This window comes from Mus caroli, unplaced genomic scaffold (genome assembly GCF_978045245.1).
Source record: "Mus caroli unplaced genomic scaffold, Mus_caroli_1 scaffold_7, whole genome shotgun sequence".
Taxonomy (NCBI): domain Eukaryota; kingdom Metazoa; phylum Chordata; class Mammalia; order Rodentia; family Muridae; genus Mus; species Mus caroli.
Window position 1 is genome coordinate 121420464 of NW_028227262.1, and position 22517 is coordinate 121442980.

The following is a 22517-nucleotide window of genomic DNA, read 5'->3' on the forward strand; positions in this document are numbered from 1 at the left end:
GCTTTACTCATTTCCCAAGACCTAAGTTGCTAGTCTTTAAGGTTTATCATTCTTTTTGAGCTTCTCTCTCTAGACTAGGTAACTAGGGTTCATTAACACAGTATCTAAACCACAGGAACCTTAAAATAGATGGGAGAATCAGAAGGCTTGAATTGCCAGCTACCACCCAGCTTGTCTAGTATCTAAAAGTGGGTGTGTGAGTGTGTGTGCACTCAAAAAACAGCTGTTAGGATCTTTCATTCTTCTTTTTGGTTGCAAGCATGTAATTTTGTTTGGCTTGTAGCTGGTAAGGGGAGGAGGTGTTTCTGAAAGTTTTATGTGAAGAACATAAGGGAGACATAAGTGGCCAGGCCTTGTGGAAATCCAGACAAGTTGGCTTCACTAGATTTTCACTAGGTAGGCGATATGAAATCTAGTGGGGAAATCGAGGTGAGACAACTCTAGTGTATTGCAGTCTTGGCAGCAAGAAGTATGTGTCTCTTCTCCTAGCTCTTCTAAGACTACTTTAAAAAGATTTCTCACTCTGTCTTTTCAATATATTTGTAGGCACTTCTCACCTTTCTGGCACCCTTTATCTGCTTTCTTTCCCTGTGTAGCTTGGGCTCAGACTCTTAATGGAAAATATGATTACTTGAATTAGGTATATTTGAGCAAATTTCTCTTTGATGCTAGGCTTCATAGGTTGCTGGCTTGTCTGTAGTGTGGTCTTTGAGTAGGCTTTCTCTGCTGGTCCTACCATGCGATCATTATGGGAAAGTCAGGAGCATAAAACATGGTCCAGAGCCCAGCACAAGGAATCTTGATGGAAATATTTAAAGGATATTGCTACAATAAGGGTTTGAATATACATGAAAACATTAGAATTGGAGGCAGCAGGTGTTTGTGACTGTTACATTAATGCAGCGTTAATGGTCCTTTTCATTCTATGTGGGGGAGTTTTGATCAGTGTTTGTAGTTCTTCTGAACTGTCTGGTGCATTACCATCCCCGGCTGTGTAGAGTCATAGAAATCCTGTTATTTTCATGGAGAAAGAGCCCTTGTGTTTCCTATGGCAGCATTTAGGTCATTCTGTCACAAGTTGTTACAGACATCCCATTACACTGTATAGTTTCAGCTAGCAATTTAATTCTAAAATTCGATCCTAAAATTTTAAGGTATTGTTCTTGCTTTTCTGTCTTATGTTTTTGGAATTTGACTTACTATGATAGCTGATTTCTGTTCTGTTAGTCTTGATGTACCTGACCCCATTCTGTACTTTTGGTGAAAAGAGTCTGTGAACTTAGGTTGAAGTCTTGGCTCATTTATTTACAGCTTTGAAGTGTGGCCAAGTTACCTATCAACTTCAAATTTCTTGTCTATAAAACAAAAAAATAATATTAGAAACTATCTTCTATGTAGGTTTGTTGTGGGAATTTTATAAATTAACTATATAGTATATATAAAGAGTTTATATTATATTTAATATACTTGGTCTTCTTTCCCTCTTTTAAGAGTCCAAAAACACTAGTGACTCTTGTAGTGATGAGTGAAGTTGCTATCAAGTTACTGCTGAAAGACTTTCTAGCACCTAGTTTCTGGTTATCTTGCTTGGCCATATGTTGTTCGTTGCCTTTTGAGGGGGCATTACTCTAACTGTTTAGTGTAAAGTCAGATGTAACATCGACGATAAAGCCAAGATACACAGTAGTTTATTAAGTTAGAGCAAACCGTTATTTTATGGGCCTTAAATTTGGACTGGAGTTTGATGCCGTTTTTGGCAGAACCACTTAGTAGTTTGCTTCTTAACTGTTAGTACCTTATTCAACAATGTATAGTTCTAAGTCATGAAATTCAGGGAAGCACTCCCTCACTCCATTCCTCTCTCTCTCTTTTTCCCTATTTCCCTCTTTCTCTACTCATCTTCTCCACTCCTCTTTCCTGGTAAGCATTAGGCTGTGGGTGTAAGAACATATTTACAGGCAAGTATTGCCAGTGCTTTGTGCTATGCCTGGCACATAACAGGTATTAAGAGATTGTTAAAAGAAGGGAAGAAAAGGACCAGGACATCAGTTCCGGGTTTACCAGTACTCCACAGTCTGTCTTGGCTTTGGGTTCATCATCTAATAAGCATAGCCTTTAACCATGAGCTGCTTTTTAAGTCTGTTACTGTGGTTTCCACCTACTTGTGTTACTCTCGTTGTGTTACTCTCACAGTTGTGGCACTGCTATTAAGTAGTGCTTGCAAGTTCAAACTTACAGAAGTGCTATATTGACTAATGCTCTGTAATTGCACACTGTATGAGTATGCTTTTAATAACTTTGGTAAATTTTATTTTACCTTTCATGCATACCTATTGAATTTTACAAAATGCAACTCACTTTTGCATTTGTTGTCCTTTCCAGCACATCCCTCTTTTATGAGTTCCCTGCTGAATAGTTCTCATATCTGCCCTTCCGGTTCCCTGGCTAATCAGAATCCTGGAAATGATCTTGATGCTTTCCCCTCCGTCTTGCTGGCATCACTGATCAGTGTGCATCATGATTCTGAAGCTTCTTGTTTAGCTCCTGCTATCTCTCCCACTCGTAGTTTAGTATAGATCTTGTCTCTAACATTCCGTTTAGTAAGTCTTTTAACCAACCCTGTTTCCTCTCTTTCCTCCATGCTGTCGCCAGAGCTGATTTCCTAAACACAGGTGTGTGCTGTGTGTTCATTACTTAACTGATTGACTTACCCTTCAAGTAGCAGCTTAAATGCTGCTTCTCAATAAAATGTGTCTCCCTGAATTTCAATATCATCTTTTCCTAGTGTCCTCTAATGGTTTTTGTAATCATGCTTATATTGTCAATTGATTTGTTTAATGTGTGTGTCTTTCTACTGAAAATATTTATGACTTCCATGTTTAGCACATAGTTGGAACATGGTGGTAGTTAAAACCTGTTGAAAAAGTAGGTGGATGAGAACTTAAGGATATTACAGGATCCTAAACTCTTTACACTCGTACAGACATTAGTTTGTAGTGCTAGCCTCTCTGATATAATAATGGGCCTCTTTCTTTTGTCTTTTACATTTATCCCTGCAAAGATAGGTGTTACACTGCCCCACACTCCACTACAGTGAAAGAAATGTGGACCCTTTCCTAACCTCAGGATCTTGACTCAGTTAAAGAGCGCTAGAGTCACTCTTGTCTCATTGGGGTAATCTCACTTTTGAGGAAACTCTGCCAGGTAACAGTCTTTATTAGGTAATCTTCCTGTGCATTTTCCTCAGAAATCCTTTTGGGAGAGATGGCTTGGAATAATTGTGTCTATATAGCAGTTCTGCACTCCTTGAGGTCAGATACCTTGCACAGACTTTCAGTGTGTACCTTCTGTTTATTTAGCATCTTAGGAGATAATCCATTTAGATAGTTATTTCTGGTGACAGCAGCTTTTCCTCAAGTTCTAAGGCTTAAAAACAAAATGACTGAATGGTGACCTTTTCGAAAGGTACACTTCCTTTACAAGCCATGGTTGTTCCTCCAGGATCATGCTGAGTAAGGGAAACTTGGAACACACAGAATGAGTCAGTGCGGATGAATGAATTCATTGGTTAAATCTACATGGCCTTTTACCTGGTTAAAAATTCTTCTTTTTAGAGTTGTTTACTTTTATAAAATATATATGGATGGTCTTTCTGCAGGTGTGTCTGTGTATCATGTGTATGCCTGCTGTCTGCAGAGGCCAGAAGAGGTGGTTGAATCCCCTGGAGCTGGAGTTACAGATTGTTGTTAGCTACATGTGGGTGCTGGGAATCAAACCTGGTCCCCTGGAAGAGCAAAAAGTGCTCCTAACCATTGAGCCATCTCTTCAACTCCTCCTCTGTTATTTTAAGTACACTTGAGCCACTACTTTGTGCCAAAAGGACAGTGCCAAGCATTCTAGGGATTGAAAAAAGTAGTATTACTTTCTTATTCTCAAGAAGTTTAAATGTTGACTTTAAAATTTTAAACTCTTTAATTTGAGCTATGTGTTCTAAAGTATATTTTCATATTTCTTTTTTTTTGATTTTTAATATTTTTATTACATATTTTCCTCAATTACATTTCCAATGCTATCCCAAAAGTCCCCCATAGCGCCCCCCACTTCCCTACCCACCCATTCCCATTCTTTTGGCCCTGGCATTCCCCTATATTGGGGCATATAAAGTTTGCAAGTCCAATGGGCCTCTCTTTCCATTGATGGCCGACTAGGCCATCTTTCGATACATATGCAGCTAGAGACAAGAGCTCCGGGGTTCTGGTTAGTACATCATGTTGTTCCAACAATAGGGTTGCAGATCCCTTTAGCTCCTTGGGTACTTTCTCTAGCTTCTCCATTGGGAGCCCTGTGATACATCCAATAGCTGACTGTGAACATCCACTCCTGTGTTTGCTAGGCCCCGGCATCGTCTCACAAGAGACAGCTATATTTGGGTCCTTTCAGCAAAATCTTGCTAGTGTATGCAATGGTGTCAGCGTTTAGAAGCTGATTATGGGATGGATCCCTGGATACGGCAGTCTCTAAATGGTCCATCCTTTCATCACAGCTATGAACTTTGTCTCTGTAACTCCTTCCCTGGGTGTTTTGTTCCCAATTCTAAGAAGGTGCACAGTGTCCACACTTTGGTCTTCATTCTTCTTGAGTTTCATGCGTTTATCAAATTGTATCTTATATCTTGGGTATCCTAAGTTTTGGGCTAATATCCACTTATCAGTGAATACATATTGTGTGAGTTCTTTTGGGATTGTGTTACTTCACTCAAGATGATGCCCTCCAGGTCCATCCATTTGGCTAGGAATTTCATAAATTCATTCTTTTTAATAGCTGAGTAGTACTCCATTGTGTAAATGTACCATAATTTCTGTATCCATTCCTCTGTTGAGGGACATCTGGGTTCTTTCCAGCTTCTGGCTATTATAAATAGGGCTGCTATGAACATAGTGGAGCATGTGTCCTTTTTACCGGTTGGGACATCTTCTGGATATATGCCCAGGAGAGGTATTGCTGGATCCTCCGGTAGTACTATGTCCAATTTTCTGAGGAACCGCCAGACTGATTTCTAGAGTGGTTGTACAAGCTTGCAATCCCACCAACAATGGAGGAGTGTTCCTCTTTCTCCACATCCTCGCCAGCATCTGCTGTCACCTGAATTTTTGATCTTAGCCATTCTGACTGGTGTGAGGTGGAATCTCAGGGTTGTTTTGATTTGCATTTCCCTGATGATTAAGGATGTTGAACATTTTTTCAGGTGTTTCTCTGCCATTCGGTATTCCTCAGGTGAGAATTCTTTGTTCAGTTCTGAGCCCCATTTTTTAATGGGGTTATTTGACTTTCTGGAGTCCACCTTCTTGAGTTCTTTATATATATTGGATATTAGTCCCTTATCTGATTTAGGATAGGTGAAGATCCTTTCCCAATCTGTTGGTGGTTTTTTTGTCTTATTGATGGTGTCTTTATTTTCATATTTCTTAATCATTACAAAAGTTTTGAATTATCTTCCCTTTAAAACATTATTTAGTTTTATATTCTCTTTCTTACAAAGATATTCTTCCTGATTTTTCACCTTAGAAATGAGAGTTGCCTGTCTTCTTCCTGCCTGCAAACCAGCATCTCATTCATTCTTCTCTTAGCCTCTGCCCTCGTCTCTCAGCCCTTTCCATCTCAGTTCTGCCCTTCCTTTCCTGAGCTCTGTCCTCTCTTGACTTAGATCACCTGTGTCATGTCTGAAGCAGCTTAATGACTAAGTTGATAACCATCCTAACCAGCCATTTTGTACTTACATGGTAGCCACCTCAGTCTGGAGGCAGAGGTTTCCTGGAGTGGAAAGCCCAAACCACACTCCTACAAGAACTGTAGACTCTTTGAAGTTTCCCTCCCATCTCTTCTCTGAGGACTTGCTTTCCTTGTCTACAGGCCAGTCGGCGATGTCCCTTCAGTATATCAGTTCCACTTTACATCTTCTCCTCTTTAGCAGTTACTGCAGTGAGGTTTTTATGGTGGGGTCTCCCTAACTAGGAACACCATTTAAGGGGGGAGGGTGTATCCATTTGTCCTGTGTCTTCAGTGCCCAGCACAGAATCTGCTACACAACATGTAACCAGTAAATAGTATCTGTGCAGGAAATGAGTTTTGAGTGGTGTCTGCCAGTTTAGGGTCCTCTAAAACCTCTTGAGAAATATTCCATGGCCATTTCTTTATTATTGAGAGAGGCACTGTTAATGTGTATCTTTATTTATGACTTAATTTAGACTACACACATTTGTATCCTTGGATTACATGACTCTAATGACAATCTGTGAAATTATTTTTTTCATACTTTGGTTGAGTAGTACGAATAATATTTTCCTCTTGGATGATTCTTACCATGTTGCTTAAAAAATCCCCCCAAGGTTGTTGTTTAGAATGTATTTTGTTCCAACAAAGAGCCAGAGTGGATGGATCTCTTTAGAACAGTGGTTCTCAACCTTCCTATTGCTGTGACCCTTTAATATAGTTCTCATGGTGTGGTGATGCCAACCATAAAATTTTCTTCATTACTCTTTTATAACTGTAATTTTGCCACAGTCATGAACGTAATGTAAATATGTCTTTATATCCAGTGGTCTTAGCTGACCTCTGTGGAAGAGTCCCCCTTACCCTGCACCCCCAGGAGTTGCAACCCACATGTTGAGAACTACTGCCTTAGAGTCAGGCATCCTTCCTGGTTGACCTCAACTTGTCTGTAGAGACAGGTGAGTGTAAAGGAGTTTACATAAAGACACAAATCACCATTTGTCATAGGTTACAATATAGAGGGCCTATAATATCTTGAATACATAAATTCTTACTTTCAAAGTACAAGAGGAGTTTGGTTTTTAAAGGAATTCTGTGAGGCCAGTTTCTTGTGTTATGTTAGTAGGTGGTTGTTTTACCAGAGTATGAATTTGAATTGACTGTGTAAAACTAAAACTCTAACAGGTATGTGGGCTTGCTTTGTCCTTGTCTATATACTGTGGTTTCTGGTGGTGGCAGCTGACCCTATGGACAAGTGATGTCTTGTCTGAAATGCTTGAGACCTGAACTACCTCAGATTTGGGATGGCTTTGGACTTTGGATGTTTCCATATGACCTGATGGGATCTAGCATCAAAACTGAAGTTCATTTTTGTTTTGTAGACACTCTACCTGTGCTCTGAAGGTGATAGTTACTTAGTATCTTTAATGCGGTTGCATTTTGATTATCCGCCACCATATGAGGTCAGGTTTGGAATTTTCTATTTGTGTTGTCATTGGCATTCAAAAAGTTTCTGACTTTGGATTTCTGGATCTGTATTCCTGTTACATGTTTAAAAATGTTGTGAACTTCCTACCATGTAGCCTCCTATCATCAACTCTAGTGAAATTGAGTTCTTTTCAGTTCTTACTAGCAAAGGTAATTGAGTTATTTCAAGACTATGAAACTGTCTACTTCTGTACTGAATACCTAAAGGACCTGAAGCAAGACCAAGCACTCGTTTTGTTTGGGGCTGTGGTGCATGAGAGGAAGTTTGCCATTCTGACTGCTGTACAGTGGGAGTTGAAGGGTGGCGCGGAGTTGTTTCCCTGTTCCTGGTGCATGAGTGGGTGGTAGCCTAGGCATGTAGTCGGGCAGGTGTTTGCTAGCTCCAGTTAGCCCAGATTCCTGACTGAGTCACACTGTTGTATCACATGTTAGTGAAAGAGTTTATTACTTGTGGGACAAGTTGTGTCTGAAGTTTGGTATTTATTTCAATTTAAAGATTACAAGTTTATTTAAACTTTAATGAGTAGGAGATGAAATAAACATTAAAATAACAGTGGAGAAGTTAGTATTACAGTAATAAGTGAATTAAACATTTTTGTGTGGATATTTAGACAGGGACTTGTAATATAGCTCAGACTAGTATGGAACTTATCATGTAGCTTAGGCAGGGCTTGAACACAAATCCTCCTGCCTCAGTCTTTCACATGCTGATATCATAGTTATATGCCTTGATTAAATAACCCCCAAACCCCACAGAGCACTTATTCAGCTATCAAAAGCCAAAGAATTTCTTGGGCTACGTATTCTACAGCTGTTGCTGTTGTGTGTTGTTCATCTGTATACAGTTCTATTTCATTCATTCTATAGACATTTGAGCTCAGCTGTGTGTGTGTGTGTGTGTGTGTGTGTGTGTTGGGTGCTAGGAAACAGAGGTTTGCTGTAGCTCCTTTCAACTGTTGTGAGAGGAGTGCACTGTAAGGACACAGAGGTGTGATCTTAAGGCACACTGGGGTTGGGCAAGCCACTTCTAATTCCTACGTTCATCCTTGAGTTTTGAAAGAGGCACAAGAAATTCCGAGATAGAGACTAGAAACATTAGATTAAGAAAAGGAGTGTGAGATTACGCAATGGCTAAATTTAAGATGTTATGGACCCAATAAGTACTTTGAATTATATTTTCAAGATTAGGAGTAACCACTGAAGAACTTTAAATGGGATTTTCTCATAGCACCGAGGAGATATGTGTGTGTGTGTGTGTGTGTGTATGGAGTGAAAAGATGTGTATGGTCAGAAAATTAATTAGGAACCAACAACAGCCTGTAAGAGTGACATAGCTTAAATTCATGTAAATGGCAGAATTTACATAATATCAATAAGACTAGAGAGAAGGCTGCCAACACAATTTCAGGAGTGGAATTTTCTGGATGATGGAGATTAGAAATGAACTGGGATGTCTTCTTGTTTCAGGCATTCTAGTTGGGCAGAGTTGTCCAAGGTAGGGAGGGTACCGAGGAGAAGGAGAGTGAGTGGATTAACTTTTAGATGTGCTGAGTTTGAGGTGCTCTCTACATCTAAGTAGAACTACTCAATAGGAGAAGAACACTCAGGTTAGTGGTCAGGAGAAAGATTGCCCATGGTAGACATTTAGGAATTATTAGCATTGATGCAGATGTGGAAGCCACAGGTTTTGAAGAAATTACCAGATAAGTGGTAGAGTCATTGGTTTATTTGGTAATTTAGGGTGATACCTAGGTTTTATGTTTGTATTTCAGTGGTCCATTTGGGAAATGGTGTCTGGCTAGCACTGGCTCTGTCTCTCCTTATCTAACAGTGCATTTGATATTACCTCAGAAGTAGTGCATGAATTGTAATAGCATGAGGAAATATGAGTTCATCGATGTGTTGTACTTACTCAGAGGGCTTCTGAGATAAATCTGTGATACTTACTTTAAAAGACCAACTTTTTCTTTTTGCTTTTTTGTTTTTTAAAGAATTATTTATTTTATGTCTATGAGTACACTATAGCTATTTCCAGACACACCAGCAGAGAGCATCAGATCCCATTACAGATGGCTGTGAGTTACATGGTAATTACATGGTAATGTTATTGCTGAGAATTGAACTCAGGAACTATAGAAGAACAATCAGGGCTCTTAATCACTGAGCCATCTCTCTAGTCCCAAAATACCAATCTTTTTTTTTTTTTTTTTTGATGTTCAAAATCTTTTTTTTAATTAGGTATTTTCCTCATTTACATTTCCAATGCTATCCTAAAAGTCCCCCATACCCTACCCCCCACTCCCCTACCCCCCCCACCACCACCACTCCCACTTTTTGGCCCTGGTGTTCCCCTGTACTGGGGCATATAAAGTTTGTAAGTCCAATGGGCCTCTCTTTCTAGTGATGGCCGACTAGGCCATCTTTTGATACATAAGCAGCTAGAGTCAAGAGCTCCAGGGTACTGGTTAGTTCATAATGTTGTTCCACCTATAGGGTTGCAGATCCCTTTAGCTCCTTGGGCCAAAATACCAATCTTTTAAAGATAAATATTTTATTTTGGGGGGGATAAAACAATTTTTAGTGTTTTTGGAGGGTACAAGAATTTCTTTTGTTGAATCCCATAATTTTGGAGTATAGGTGTTCTTGAACAGTCGCTATGCCTCTGACCAGACAGCAATGGCCTGTGTTTCAACTCAGGCAGCATGAAGTAGGAGCAAGGCATAGAGACCTAAATTTGAATCTAAAGCACCCAGGCAGACAAAGCTAGGAGCTGCTGGATGTACCTCTAACCCCATTATCGTGGCGATAGCTAGATTGCTTGCAGAAGCTGCCAGCCAGGCTAGCTGAAATAGAAACTGAGGGGGATCCCGGATGTCCTCCTCTGGACACTTGCATGTGCATAATGGGCACATGGTCCCGTACACTCACGTTCATGTACGACATACACCATACATAAAGACTTTATTAAAAAGTAGGGTATAATCCATGTGATTAACTTAATTCAGAATCCATAGCTAGATTATAAGGGAGAAAAGATGCTATAAGTGATTTAAGTATGTCGTTTTATGTTAGAACATTGTTGTATACATTGCTCTGAACCTCACTGTCCTTTCATTGTCTTACCTGTTTGAAGGAAGAACCTAGCAATAGGACTTGCTTTGAGTTTGGGTCTGAACAGTCACCCGAGTTGAGATGAATGTCCTGAGACATGGACATGCTTGCTTACTGTACACCAAGGTGTCCTTAGGATGGTTCACCAGGTGGCTTTTCAGAAGTCAGCACTACTTATCATTGGGCCCAGGCATTCAGTACACAAAGTGTAAGTCCGCAACCCTTTGAGCTATCCTCTTTTGGGGACTGTCTTTAAAAATATGATTTTAAGGGGAAGAATTCCTAGGAGACTGTGTGTGATGTTTCAGTAAAGTTTTATGGACAAGTCAGGACCCTAAAACTTAAGCTCAACAATAGAATGCTGACAGACATGAATTAGAAGATAGAGTAAAGCTATTCTTTTGTTCTTTCATGCTCTATAAACGGATGGAGTGGGGCTTATAATTTCTCATTCAGATTCTTTGGAAGTCGTTTTTTTCCCTTTGTGTTTTAACTTTGAATAAATCACTAAATATTAGAACAAAGGCCTGATATTTCCATCACATAACACAAAGCATACTGTTGTATCATAGAACTGTATTATAACTATAACCCTTTACTAGTGTTTTAAACATTTATTTTTAATTTTGTGAACACTGATCCTGTCCCAGCCAGCAGTCTTCCATATGCCAACGTATGCTCCCACAAAGCACTAGGACATGGTTATATGTGTAATAGTGCACTTAAGTGTTTGAAGAATAACAAAAAAACAGTAGAGTTCTAGAATATGTTCTCTGACTTGAAGACCTCACGTGTTTAATGGAATTTTCATACATGTGGTTCTTTCTTGCCTGTATGCCAACATTCAAGAGAGATTTTGTTTGGCAAAGTTTTGCAAGGTCTATCAGTATGCTATCAGTGATAGTACACCCATTCTCTGTCCCTCTAACATCCATCAACATGTATCATGGATTTTTGCCCATACTTGTTTATACATTGTCTCTTTCTTTACCTTTTTAAGTTGATTACAAAGATTAATCAGTAGATTACAAAGATAGAAGTTTTTTTTTCTCTTATTTTTACTTAGATGACTTTATTTTTTCATCAGGCCCAATGCATACTTTTAATGGAACACTGGCACCTCTTGATTTCCTGGTTTTGTGATTTTTGGGTGGAGCTGATTTCTGAGTGTGAAGGTTGTGACAGGAAATAATATGAGGTACCTGCAAGACAACACTGGGAACAGTTGCCAAAGGTTCTGCCTAACTATAATTTTTCTCATCCCTAGGACCCTGCCTACAGAAAGGTTGTGTCTAGGCGCATGCTGGTCTTGCAGTGAGCCTACTCACTCAGGTCTTTTAAAAAAGTAGTTTATTTGCATTTAGGTGTATGTGCTTATATGCACACATGCTGCTCCTATCCACAGAGGCTGCATAGGGTTGGATCCTCTGGAGCTGGGGTTGCAGGTGGTTGAGCTGTTCAGTGTGTGCAACACTGGGGCCCAAACGCTGCTCCTCTGGAAGAGCAGCAAGTGCCCTTAGCCACTGAGCCATTGCTTCAGCCAGTCAGTCTGTGTATCATTCTCTAAAGAAAGTTGGGCAACTCAGTGTTGAAAAAAATAATTTTGAACATTTCTAATGAACTTACAACTTAGAAGCAAGCCATGATAAGCTGAACTCACCATCTAACTACCTTCTTACATTGCCACCTTCTAATTTGAAGAGATTCCTGTTGTTGATCACTTTGTCCATGGTGTCACTGTCCCTTTGCTGGTCATACAGACTTCAGAGCCTACCCTCTGTAAATCTGTTCCTGGTGGTTCTAGCCTACAGAGACTTCTTCTCCCAATGAGGTTTGAACATCTGCCTTTCTACTCATTTTCACTTTCATTCTTTGTAATATTGCATCCATATTAATTTTCCTGTCCCCGTGAATTAGATCTAGCCCTTGGAGACCAAGGCTATTTATTATCAATGAGTTTAACACAATGGCATATACGGCTGTCACTGAATGAGTCGCCAGGCTATTCCCATTTACCTTGCCCCGCAAGGAACCAGCTGAGCTTTGGTTTCTTCAGATGCTCTTCCTCCTGGCGCTGTCTGTGTGTTTTCCAACTCCGGCTGCTTCTCTGTTACTGTTATCTAACCTTTAAAGAAGATTAGAAATGGTTTTAGGAAATTCTTGGGCTATGAAAATCAAAGGGTTCATTTCAGCATTTTTTAATTTTAGGATTTACTTTTAAACTGTCATAGAAGTCTGCCTTCTTTGTATGTCCGTCTAATATTTGTTCATGTCTTGGGATGTGCATGTTGGAGGCAATAGTTTGGATGTACACTTAACCAGAATTGTACTTGATACAGAACAGAAAGAAGAGAAACACTGTCAAGCTTGGAAACCTGAATTTTCTTCCAATTCTTGATTACTGTGCTCTTCTACCAGCCTTCATGGGACCTGCAGGCAGAAGTGTAAATAATGACACGATGTAAGATGCCGCAGAGGAAGGCTTATGGTTTTCTGCTGCCAGCTGGCATTGTATGTACACCTGTTAGGCCGTATTCTGCTGAAGTGTAGATGGAGATGTAGAGCCTTAGTGTAACTTCGTTTTAGAATGGAGAAAACTGATTGGCCAGGCCACGGGTAATCACAGAAGAACAGAACGAGGCTGTCTCATAAGGACTGTTTTGATAGGTAACATGCATGTCTGAAAAAGCAGACTGCAAAAAGTGGTGTTGTGGAAAATAGTTGTCTCTCCACTACATCCCATTCTCTTTTGGACTTCTCTAGAGGTGGGCAGTTACCAGTGTTGTGGGCTTTTAAGACATTTGGGCTGTTTTATGTATCTGCAATCATATACATTTACATGTTACCCTAATGCAAATTGCAACATATCATTCATAGTTTTGGTATCTTTTAAAAAGCCTCTTCAATAATATATCAGAAAATTATAGAGTCCAGGTATTTTTATGTTTTGGTCCATGAACTTTCTGCCTATGTATCATTTGGGCAACTGGTGTTTGCTAAGCCAAATGACCAGATTTCTAAATAATCCCTGACTCCCAGTGTGTCATGTGGAATAATCTCCTGTTTAATGTAGTACATGTACCATGTACATTTCCTTTAGAGAGAAACAAGCCAGGGACATGGATTGATTTTGTAATGAATCATGCTGATGTTAAAAATATTTAGAGAAATTTATACAGCAGTGATTACTGCTAGTTACCAAAAATAGAAATCAGAATATTTGCTTTTTTGTTAACAAAGAAAAGGCAGAAGGCTGGGAATATAGCTTAGTGGTAGTGCACTTGCGTAATGTAAGTCAGGCCCTGGGTTCAGTTCCCCTGAACAGAACAAAATAACAATAGAACAAAAAACTAAGAACAAAATGACAGGAATTCTCAGGAAATTAATTTCCTTTCAGATTTTTATAAAAATCTAAATGGTAATGTGCAAATAGTCAGTCTTAGGCCAGCGAGAAGCAACCCCACTATAAATATTAAGCTGTGTGTGTGGATGGTGTAAGCAAGCATCTGCGTGGTTATGTTCTGTGGAAGTGCATATGTGGAGGATAGAGGCTAACACTGCTTGTTTTCCCAAACTGCTCTTCACTTTGTGTTTTGTGAGGGTTTCTCCTTCCGTTTGGAGTTCATCATTGGCTGGGCTGGTTGGCTGAGCTGGCTGGCGGGCTAGCTAGTGAGCTCCAGAGAGCCTCTTGTTCCCAGCCCGCTATGGCTGCTGGGGACCCTAACTCAGTCTTCAGAGTCATCGGGTTGGGGCTTCTCTAAAGTGACTGGGTGCTAGGGGACAGGGACTGTATCTAGCCTCACAAGTACTGGAGTGTGAATGCCACAGAGCCACTTCTTCAGTTTACACTGGGAAGTAGCAGCTACAGCGGCTTCTCATAGTCACAAGTTGCCCCTGGTAGGCAAATTTGGGAGAACAAATTACAATTAGTTTTCTTTTCTTTTTCCTTTTAAAATATTTTTCTTTTTATTGAAAAAAGATATTTTTTTGTTGATATAATATATTCTGATTATGGTTTCGCTTCTCTCCTCCTCCCAGTTCCTCTTCTATCTGTCCACCTCCTTTCTGTCTTTCATTGGAAAACAAAAAGTTTTATAAGGGATAATAATAAAACAAGATATAATAAAATTAGATAAAATAAACAAATACATTGGAATCGGACAGAAGAAACAAAGAAAAGAGCCCAAGAAAAGGCGCAAAAACCAGGTACATATGCACACCCAAGAGTCCAATGAAAACACAAAACTGGAAGCCATAATACATGTGCAAAAGATCAGCAGGGTAAAAGAGGAGGAAAAAAAAAGAGTAAAATAAAAGAAAAAGCCCTGACATGACATTGAGACAAAGATGCCTCTGAGTTTGTTTTCTATTGGCTAACACTGCTTGTTTTCCCAAACTGCTCTTCACTTTGTGTTTTGTGAGGGTTTCTCCTTCCGTTTGGAGTTCATCATTGGCTGGGCTGGTTGGCTGAGCTGGCTGGCGGGCTAGCTAGTGAGCTAGCTATATATAAAAATAGTTCATTTCCCAAGTGAGACGCCCTTGGCAAGAACTACATTTTCATTTGCAAATAATTATCAATTGGAGATATCTTCTGGATTAGGCATGTGCCTACTTCTCCTTTCAGCTCTACGACTCCCATCTGATTAGACCCATGTAGGCCCTGTGTGTGCTGCCTTACTTAGTCTGTGAGCTTAGATAGTGTTGATCCTGTTGACTTAGAGGGCCTCTTTCCCTTGGTGTCTCCATCCCCTCCAGCTCTTACAGGGTCCAGTTCTTCACTCTGCACAGTGCCCTGAGCCTTGGGGGGGGGGGGGACTTGAGAGTCATCCCATTTAGGGTTGAGTGTTCCAAGGTCTCTCACTCTCTGTTTAATGTCTGTCTGTGGGTCTCTGTATTTGCTCCCACCTGCTGCAGGAGGAAGCATTTCTGACAGTGGCTGAGCAAGCACTGATGTGAGTATAGCAGAAGGTCACGAGGAGTCATTTTATTGCTACATTGTTTTGCTTTGTTTTGTTTGTTTTAGGACAGAGAATTTCATTTTCCCAGAGGTTCCTGGGCTGTGGCTTCTTAGGTTTTTGGTTACACAGTGTCGGGTATGGGCTCCATCCCACGGAGTGGGCCTTCATCAAATAATATCGTGGTTACTCTCATAAGCTTTGTGCTCCCATTGCACTCAGCACACCTGGTTGGCAGCACAGCATTGTAGGTAGTGTAAGCTGAGTGTCTTGATAATCATTGAGTCAGCATAGTGATACAACTTTCTCATAGGAACATGACTGTTACTCAGGCATTCTACCTCTTAGACCAGGCCACACACATTGAATACATTCCTTAACTCTTGATTTTTTTTTTTTTTTTTTTTTTTACTTATGGAGGTACAGATTATCTCACTGGGCATGTTTTTTTTTTTGGTTTGTTTGTTTGTTTTTTGACAAAACTTACTTTAATTTTAAAAAATGGAGGTAATGCATATCAAAACACTTAGTGCCTGTCACCATGAGAGTAACTGCTAATGTCACAAGTACCGTCGGGGCTACCTCACTTTGTTACCCCCAGATCAAAGAGTGCCTTTTGGGCCACTTTTGTAGATAACTGTTCTATTTTATCTTATATATATTGAATAATTTTCATTCTTCTAATTCTTTCGCATTTGCTTTCTTAATTTATCCTTAATGTTGACTGTCTGAATTAGGGCAATATCATTTCATTCTGCAGTATTTTACGTTTTCTATTTAAGATATTTATTATTTTAAAATTTTAGTTCCTGTACCCTTCCCCAGTTTCTCCCATCTATAATAGTAATTTTTTGGGATACATGATCTAATGTTATGCTTGGCTTCATAATGTATTTGATTTTGTGTTGTATTTAAGTAGACGGTACTTGTGACTTTCCCCAGATTAACCGTGCTCTTTTTCATCTCAGGCCTTGCTTGAATCCTCTCTTATATGGTGAAAAGTTATTTTTAAAATGGTAGTAGTGTGTTCTAGTAGCGAGTTGGCCATAGCATTGGGAGATTATGGTTGAAAATTAAGAGTAGAGGCAGAATGTTGCTTAATTCAGCAGGCAGCAGTGGCACTGCTGATGTGACAAACACAATGAGCAAATGAGAACTTTCTGGCTGAATGTGAATACAGAGAAGATGATTCAGAAGAGTGAGCCCGTCACCCTGTCAGTAACAAATGCTGTAGTGTTCTCCCCACCCTTCTGGAGGATGGGCTTATTAGAGGGGGAAATGGTGGAGAAGTCACTATAGACAGACCCAGTGCTTGCAAAACTACACACCAGTGTGAAAATGGTCTCAGAGGGAGAATTAAGAAGCAGAGAGCAGGGAGAAAGGACCCAAGGGGCTGAAGTGGTTGGCAGCCCCATAGGAGGAACAATATGAACTAACCAGTACCCCCAGAACTCCCATGGACTAAACCACCAACCAAAGCATACACATGGAGGGACTCGTGGCTCCAGCTGCATATATCGCAGAGGATGCCTTGTCAGTCATCAATGAGAGGAGAGGCCCTTGGTCCTGTGAAGGTTCTATGCCTCAGTGTAGGGGGATTCGAGGACAGGGAAGCAGGAGTTGGGTGGATTGGGGAGCAGGGAGAGGGGGGAGGGGATAGGGGGTTTTCAGAGGGGAAACCAGGAAAGGGGACAACATTTGAAATGTAAATAAAGTAAATATCTTTAAAAAAGAAGAAGAAGAAGAAGCAGAGAGCAGAAGAGGAGCAGGTCATTTTAGACCCTAGCAATGTGTTTGTGTGTGTGTGTGTGTGTGTGTGTGAGAGAGAGAGAGAGAGAGAGAGAGAGAGAGAGAGAGAGAGAGAGAGAGAATATGAATATGTGGAATATGTGTGTGTGTATGTGTGTGTAATGCAGTGGTTGGAGGGAGAAACCTTTTTAATGAGTTAAGTGGCAAGAAGAGCACACATGGGAAACACTTGTTTCTATTTGTTTTTTTCTTTCTTTCTTTCTTTCTTTCTTTCTTTCTTTCTTTCTTTCTTTCTTTCTTTCTTTTTTTAAAGGAAATTAGAGTTAAATATTTTGGCTCAACTTTCTAAAATATGGTCCAGGAAAGAAAAATGATGTAGGTTGTTCAAGTACCTCGGGAAAAGCAGACAGTGGTGCTGTTTTTCTTTAGCATGCAACTGATAAAACGTTCTGATACCTGTTTCCATGTCTGTTTAGTATCAGCAGATAAACCCATTTCAGACCTGTGGAAGTCGGAAAGACTGTCGGCATTTTCATACGCTTACCACTGCTCTAGCTTTCAGTCCCACTTACATAAATTTTCCAACGGAAGGGAAAGAGGCTGGGGGAGGCCAGATGGTACACCTGTGATATCGGGCACATAGCATGGGGTTCCGGTTTGGTAAGCAAAGGACTTTGCACATTATTGGATCTCATGATTTTGCATATCAGCAGCAGCCACTGTCTTTCCCAGAGGAGTTGCCAAAAAGCAGGGCAGAATATATTTTCTCTGTACCACACAGAAAATTTCTGACTTAGCAGCGTGATAATTTGAACTTGATGGGAGAGGATATACTGTGTAGGTATTCTAATACAAGTCTTGGAGGAGTTTGGTGTCCCATTATACAGGCTAACTTAAACTGGCGAAAACCACAACATTGTATAGACTTGTTGCCTCAGGGACAGTGGCCCAAATGGCTGTAAAGATGAAGGCCATTTTGCTGTGATAAAGGTCAGATCACAGATTTAATAAGTTAATCAAGTATCATCAAGAGTTACTTCTAAGCAGTTGAAACTTACTCCATTCCAGGCGACCCCCAGCCCCGGCCCCAGGCAGCATCAGTTTCCACGTATGAAAAGGAGCAATGCAGGGGAAGCCACTGTATGGTCTTACACATTTATAAACGTCCAGGAAGTCAGTTTCTAGTGTGGTCTGTACAAGCTTCTGGAAGGTGACCACATCTTTAGACAGAATCTCAGACCCATGGTCTTTGGCTCTCCTCAAAGGTTAACAACTATTTATTCATCTAGTGTGGGGACAGTGGAATGCTTTTATGATTCTGAGCAGAGGAATGACAGGAAATGAGAAGGCTCCTTTGAAGACTGAAAAGCAAAGCCTTGGCTTGTGTATAGTGACAGGGAGTAGTCAGGTGAGCCTTGAGCTCTGACTCATCCTAATAACAGGAAAGTAATTTTCTAGATGCTCCTTCTCAGAGATAGGAACCTTATTTATGTTTGCTGTTACTGTCTGAGAAAGGCCCCTAAGACACAATGTACATTCCAAAATATTAAATTGAAACCAGGCCTGGCAAGATGGCTCAGTGGATAAAGGTGCTTGGTACCAAGCCTGACAACCTGAGTTCAATCTTTGGAGCCCAATGGTGGCAGGAGAGAAGCGACTCCTAAGCTGTTATCCGACCTTCACATGCCCTGGGATACAAACATAAGTAAATACTCCTTAAAAATAGTAAAAAATAATAACTAACTTGAAATCACTTAGTGATGCTTCAGACTTTTAAAAAAGATTTTATCATACATATATATATACATGTATATATGTATATACATGTATTACACTGTAGCTGTCTTTAGACACACACACTAGAAGATGGCATCAGATAGATACTTTTACAGCTGAGCCAATCCCCAGCCCCAATGGATAGACTTTTTAAGAGCTAATGCTTTTAACAAAAGCTCCTGCCGCCTTCATTTTGCTCAAGAAATAAATTAACAACAAATGTTTGGTTTCTTGGGATTTGTTCTCTTCATAAATTTTATTTCTGACATGTGATATGTTTGTTTGTTTGTTTGTTTTCTAAAGTTATACCTCTGGGTATGATGATTCTATCTAAAACTTTCAGAAGGCAGGAAACTTGCAGGGCAGTATGACTAATTATGTCATCAACTTAAGCAACAAAGCGCATTCCCACAAACACCTAACCCTAGATTTGCTTATCACTGAATAGAATCCACCTGACAACTGAGGTTGCTTTAATTTAGAATATTTTTGAAGCTTATATTACAATGGATTTTCTATCTGATAACAAAGCCCTGGGCACTTGTGTATGTTATTATCCCATGTGCAGATTCCTGGAATAATTTAGCAAAATTATTCCATTTAGTCATTTGGTCATTTAGTTATAACTAAAAGACCCATATTTAGCTAATAGTTCCTTTATTCTTTCTCAGTTTGAGTGCTTTCAGGTAGAAACCATTACAGAAACTGAAACACTGGCATTCACTAAAATGTCTGCTCCAAAAGCATGGGAGGTTTTTCTGGTTTTTAGTATACCATGTTCCCAAGTCCATATTAATTATAAGTTGAAATCAACTTTGCAAAAAGACCAAAAAACTTTTATTTTCCTCAAGTAAAAATGAATTGAATAAAATGAAGTATAATTTTATAAAAGACAGTGCTTTTGATTCACTGTTAAAAGTTTACGGGACAAAATACTCTGAAATATTGTGATTTATACAGCGCTTAGAGTAAAGACAAGCCATGTCGGCGAACCCATTCCTTAAAAGCTCTTTATGCCTACCCCTCTGCTACCCTAGAAAACATTAGCTTTATAAATTCATAAGTGGGATGAAAGTAAAAAGTCATTAACTTTTTATCCTAATAGTAAAATTCATTTATTGTGTAAATTTGGAAGTTACAAATAAAATGAAAATAAAGACTATCTGAAGTGCCGAAAGGTAACAACACACTGTTGTGGTTTTTCTCCATCACGTTTAAATTTGTGTTCTCTGAATACTGAAGTATATACCCTCATACCCTACAAATGCTGGTAAAATGGAATTTTTCCTCGACTGCTTTTTCATATTGTTGGACTGTATTTCACAACATCTTATTAGCAAGTTAGTTTTTGCTATAAGATTATGATACTTTATGTTTGGAGATGAACATTTTCCAATTTTTCTTCCTCATCTTTCCCCATTTTCTATTATGTTGCACTGAACACTCTTTGAAATTTTATCGTTATGCTTTAAGGGAACATTTTTAAGAAGACTTTCTGGGTCAGGGGCTATCAGCTACCTGGGGTTGATGCCTGCAACCCTGCCTGTTGTGGAGTGCCGCGGGGTGCCTGGCTCCTGGGCGCAGCTTTACCTGAAGGGTGCGGGGTGGGGACGCGGCGCCTCGGCCCCGGGCTGCGCGGTTCCCGCCCGTTGCTAACCGGCGTGTCTTTGTCTTTCTCCCCTGGGGTCCGCTGCGCCCGTGCGGGCCGAAGCCTGGCGAAGCCGTCGCCCCGCAGCGCCGCCATCCTGCGTCCGCCCGCGGGCGCCGTCACCACGCGCCAGGCCGCCTCCAGCTGCCGCGCCAAGCTCCGCGGCGCCGCCAGGGAGCGCCAGCACGCGGCGCGCGCCCTCGGCAGGTCAGCCGCCCCGTGACGCCGCCGCGCGCTCCCGCGGCCGCGCGCACCGCCGTACCCCGGGCGCCCTGGTCGTCGGCAGACCCTGCATCCACGGCCGCCTCGGCGTCGTCGTCGCTGGTCGGAGCGCCTCAGCCCGCCCCACGCTGCTGCCGCAGCCTGCCCTGCCTCGCGGGACGCCGGGCCACTCCTTGCTCCGTGCGACGCGTTTCTTCAGCCCGCCTGCAAAATCCCCGGCTTCTTTAAAAACCTCACCGCACATGATTCCGTTTCCCTATTTGTTGTAACTACTCTCTTGTTTCCTTTCAGATTCTTTCCATTATTAGTTCTTCAGATTCTTTCCGTTATTAGTTCTTCAAAGCCAGCATCGTTTTCTTCATTAAGCTCTCATCAAGCTCCACCTCCCACTCCCATCTGCCAGAAGATTCTAATGGTCCAAATTCATGCTACAACCCAGAGTTGTATCATGCACATCTATAATTGAACTCAAGCGTCAGGCTTTCCCCTTCCTGTAACTTTATTGCCAATAGCCCTTGCTCCCTGTGGAATCAGTCCTTGTTTCCAAGGACTCATCATCCTAAACTCACCATCCTTAGAAACGGGATCCTTTCTAGAATATTGTCGCTGGGATCCTTTCTAGAATATTGTCGCTGGTGACCACAGGACAGAGCCTTTCCATATCTGCTCCGGGAAGGCTTGTTGGCTTAGCCCCTCTTGTTTTCCCAGGCCCTCTGCCCCAGGCTTTTTACATGGATATCTTACTTCTCTTGGGCTATTCCCAGTGACTGGTCACAGCTAAAGTAGTCGTGATGGCCCAATCATGTGACATACATGGTCCCTCAGTGAACTATTGGGGACCCTTCAACTCCTGGCCACAGCTTTCTTAGGACTCCCGGCTTCAGTCTGTAGCCCCTCTAGCCTTTCCTAGGTATGTCAGACCTGCGTTACGGCTTCTTCTTCTTCTTTTTTTTTTTTTTTGCGTGTGAGCTATTATGCTTTTTTTTTTAATTTTTAATATTTTTATTACATATTTTCCTCAATTACATTTCCAATGTTATCCCAAAAGTCCCCCATAGCGCCCCCCACTTCCCTACCCACCCATTCCCATTCTTTTGGCCCTGGCATTCCCCTATATTGGGGCATATAAAGTTTGCAAGTCCAATGGGCCTCTCTTTCCATTGATGGCCGACTAGACCATCTTTCGATACATATGCAGCTAGAGACAAGAGCTCCGGGGTTCTGGTTAGTACATCATGTTGTTCCAACAATAGGGTTGCAGATCCCTTTAGCTCCTTGGGTACTTTCTCTAGCTTCTCCATTGGGAGCCCTGTGATACATCCAATAGCTGACTGTGAACATCCACTCCTGTGTTTGCTAGGCCCCGGCATCGAAGATGTCCCAACCGGTAAAACGGCTTCTTCAAGATCTCTGCTCTCCTCTTGCTTTCTTTTGTCTTTCTCAGGTGTCCCTTCAACACAACTGCTGCACAGTGACCTTTGTCTTGGTGTCTGCTGCTAGGATCTGAACTGACACATGAGACATTCCAGTCTCTGACCACCACCTTCCTATCCTGAGTTGTTTGCTGACCTCATTTTTCTACTGTTGAGTAGGCCATGTCTTGAATCTACTTCCTTGACTAGCCCAGATTACACAGTCTGTTATCGTAATCATGCCTCGAAATGCAATTCTCTCAGCATTTTCAAACCTCAGTTTCTTCGAAATTATTTTTCTAGCAAAAAAAAAAAAAAAAAAAAAAAAATCCAACCCTGGGTGTAGGTAACTTCTGTCTTGCTCTAGCCAGACTGTAACAACGGATT

At 40.9% G+C, this 22517-nt stretch overlaps 1 protein-coding gene and 1 long non-coding RNA gene across 2 annotated transcripts in view; one reads left to right on the forward strand and one right to left on the reverse strand.

The window, feature by feature from the left end:
• The window catches only part of LOC147004022 (uncharacterized), a 78270-nt gene extending 57640 nt beyond the window's left edge, over positions 1–20630 (reverse strand). Inside the window, exons 1-2 of the long non-coding RNA XR_015047692.1 lie at positions 20439–20630; positions 12385–12493 (exon numbers count right to left, since the gene is read on the reverse strand). This is a non-coding gene — a long non-coding RNA (uncharacterized LOC147004022). The remainder of the gene's footprint in view (positions 1–12384; positions 12494–20438) is intronic.
• Znf800 (zinc finger protein 800) overlaps positions 1–21615 on the forward strand; it is a 50271-nt gene extending 28656 nt beyond the window's left edge. The window contains exon 6 of the mRNA XM_021165602.3: positions 20560–21615. Within this exon, the coding sequence (XP_021021261.2) occupies positions 20560–20719 (160 nt within the window). The 3' untranslated portion in view covers positions 20720–21615. The remainder of the gene's footprint in view (positions 1–20559) is intronic.
• The last annotated feature ends 902 nt before the right edge of the window (positions 21616–22517 follow it).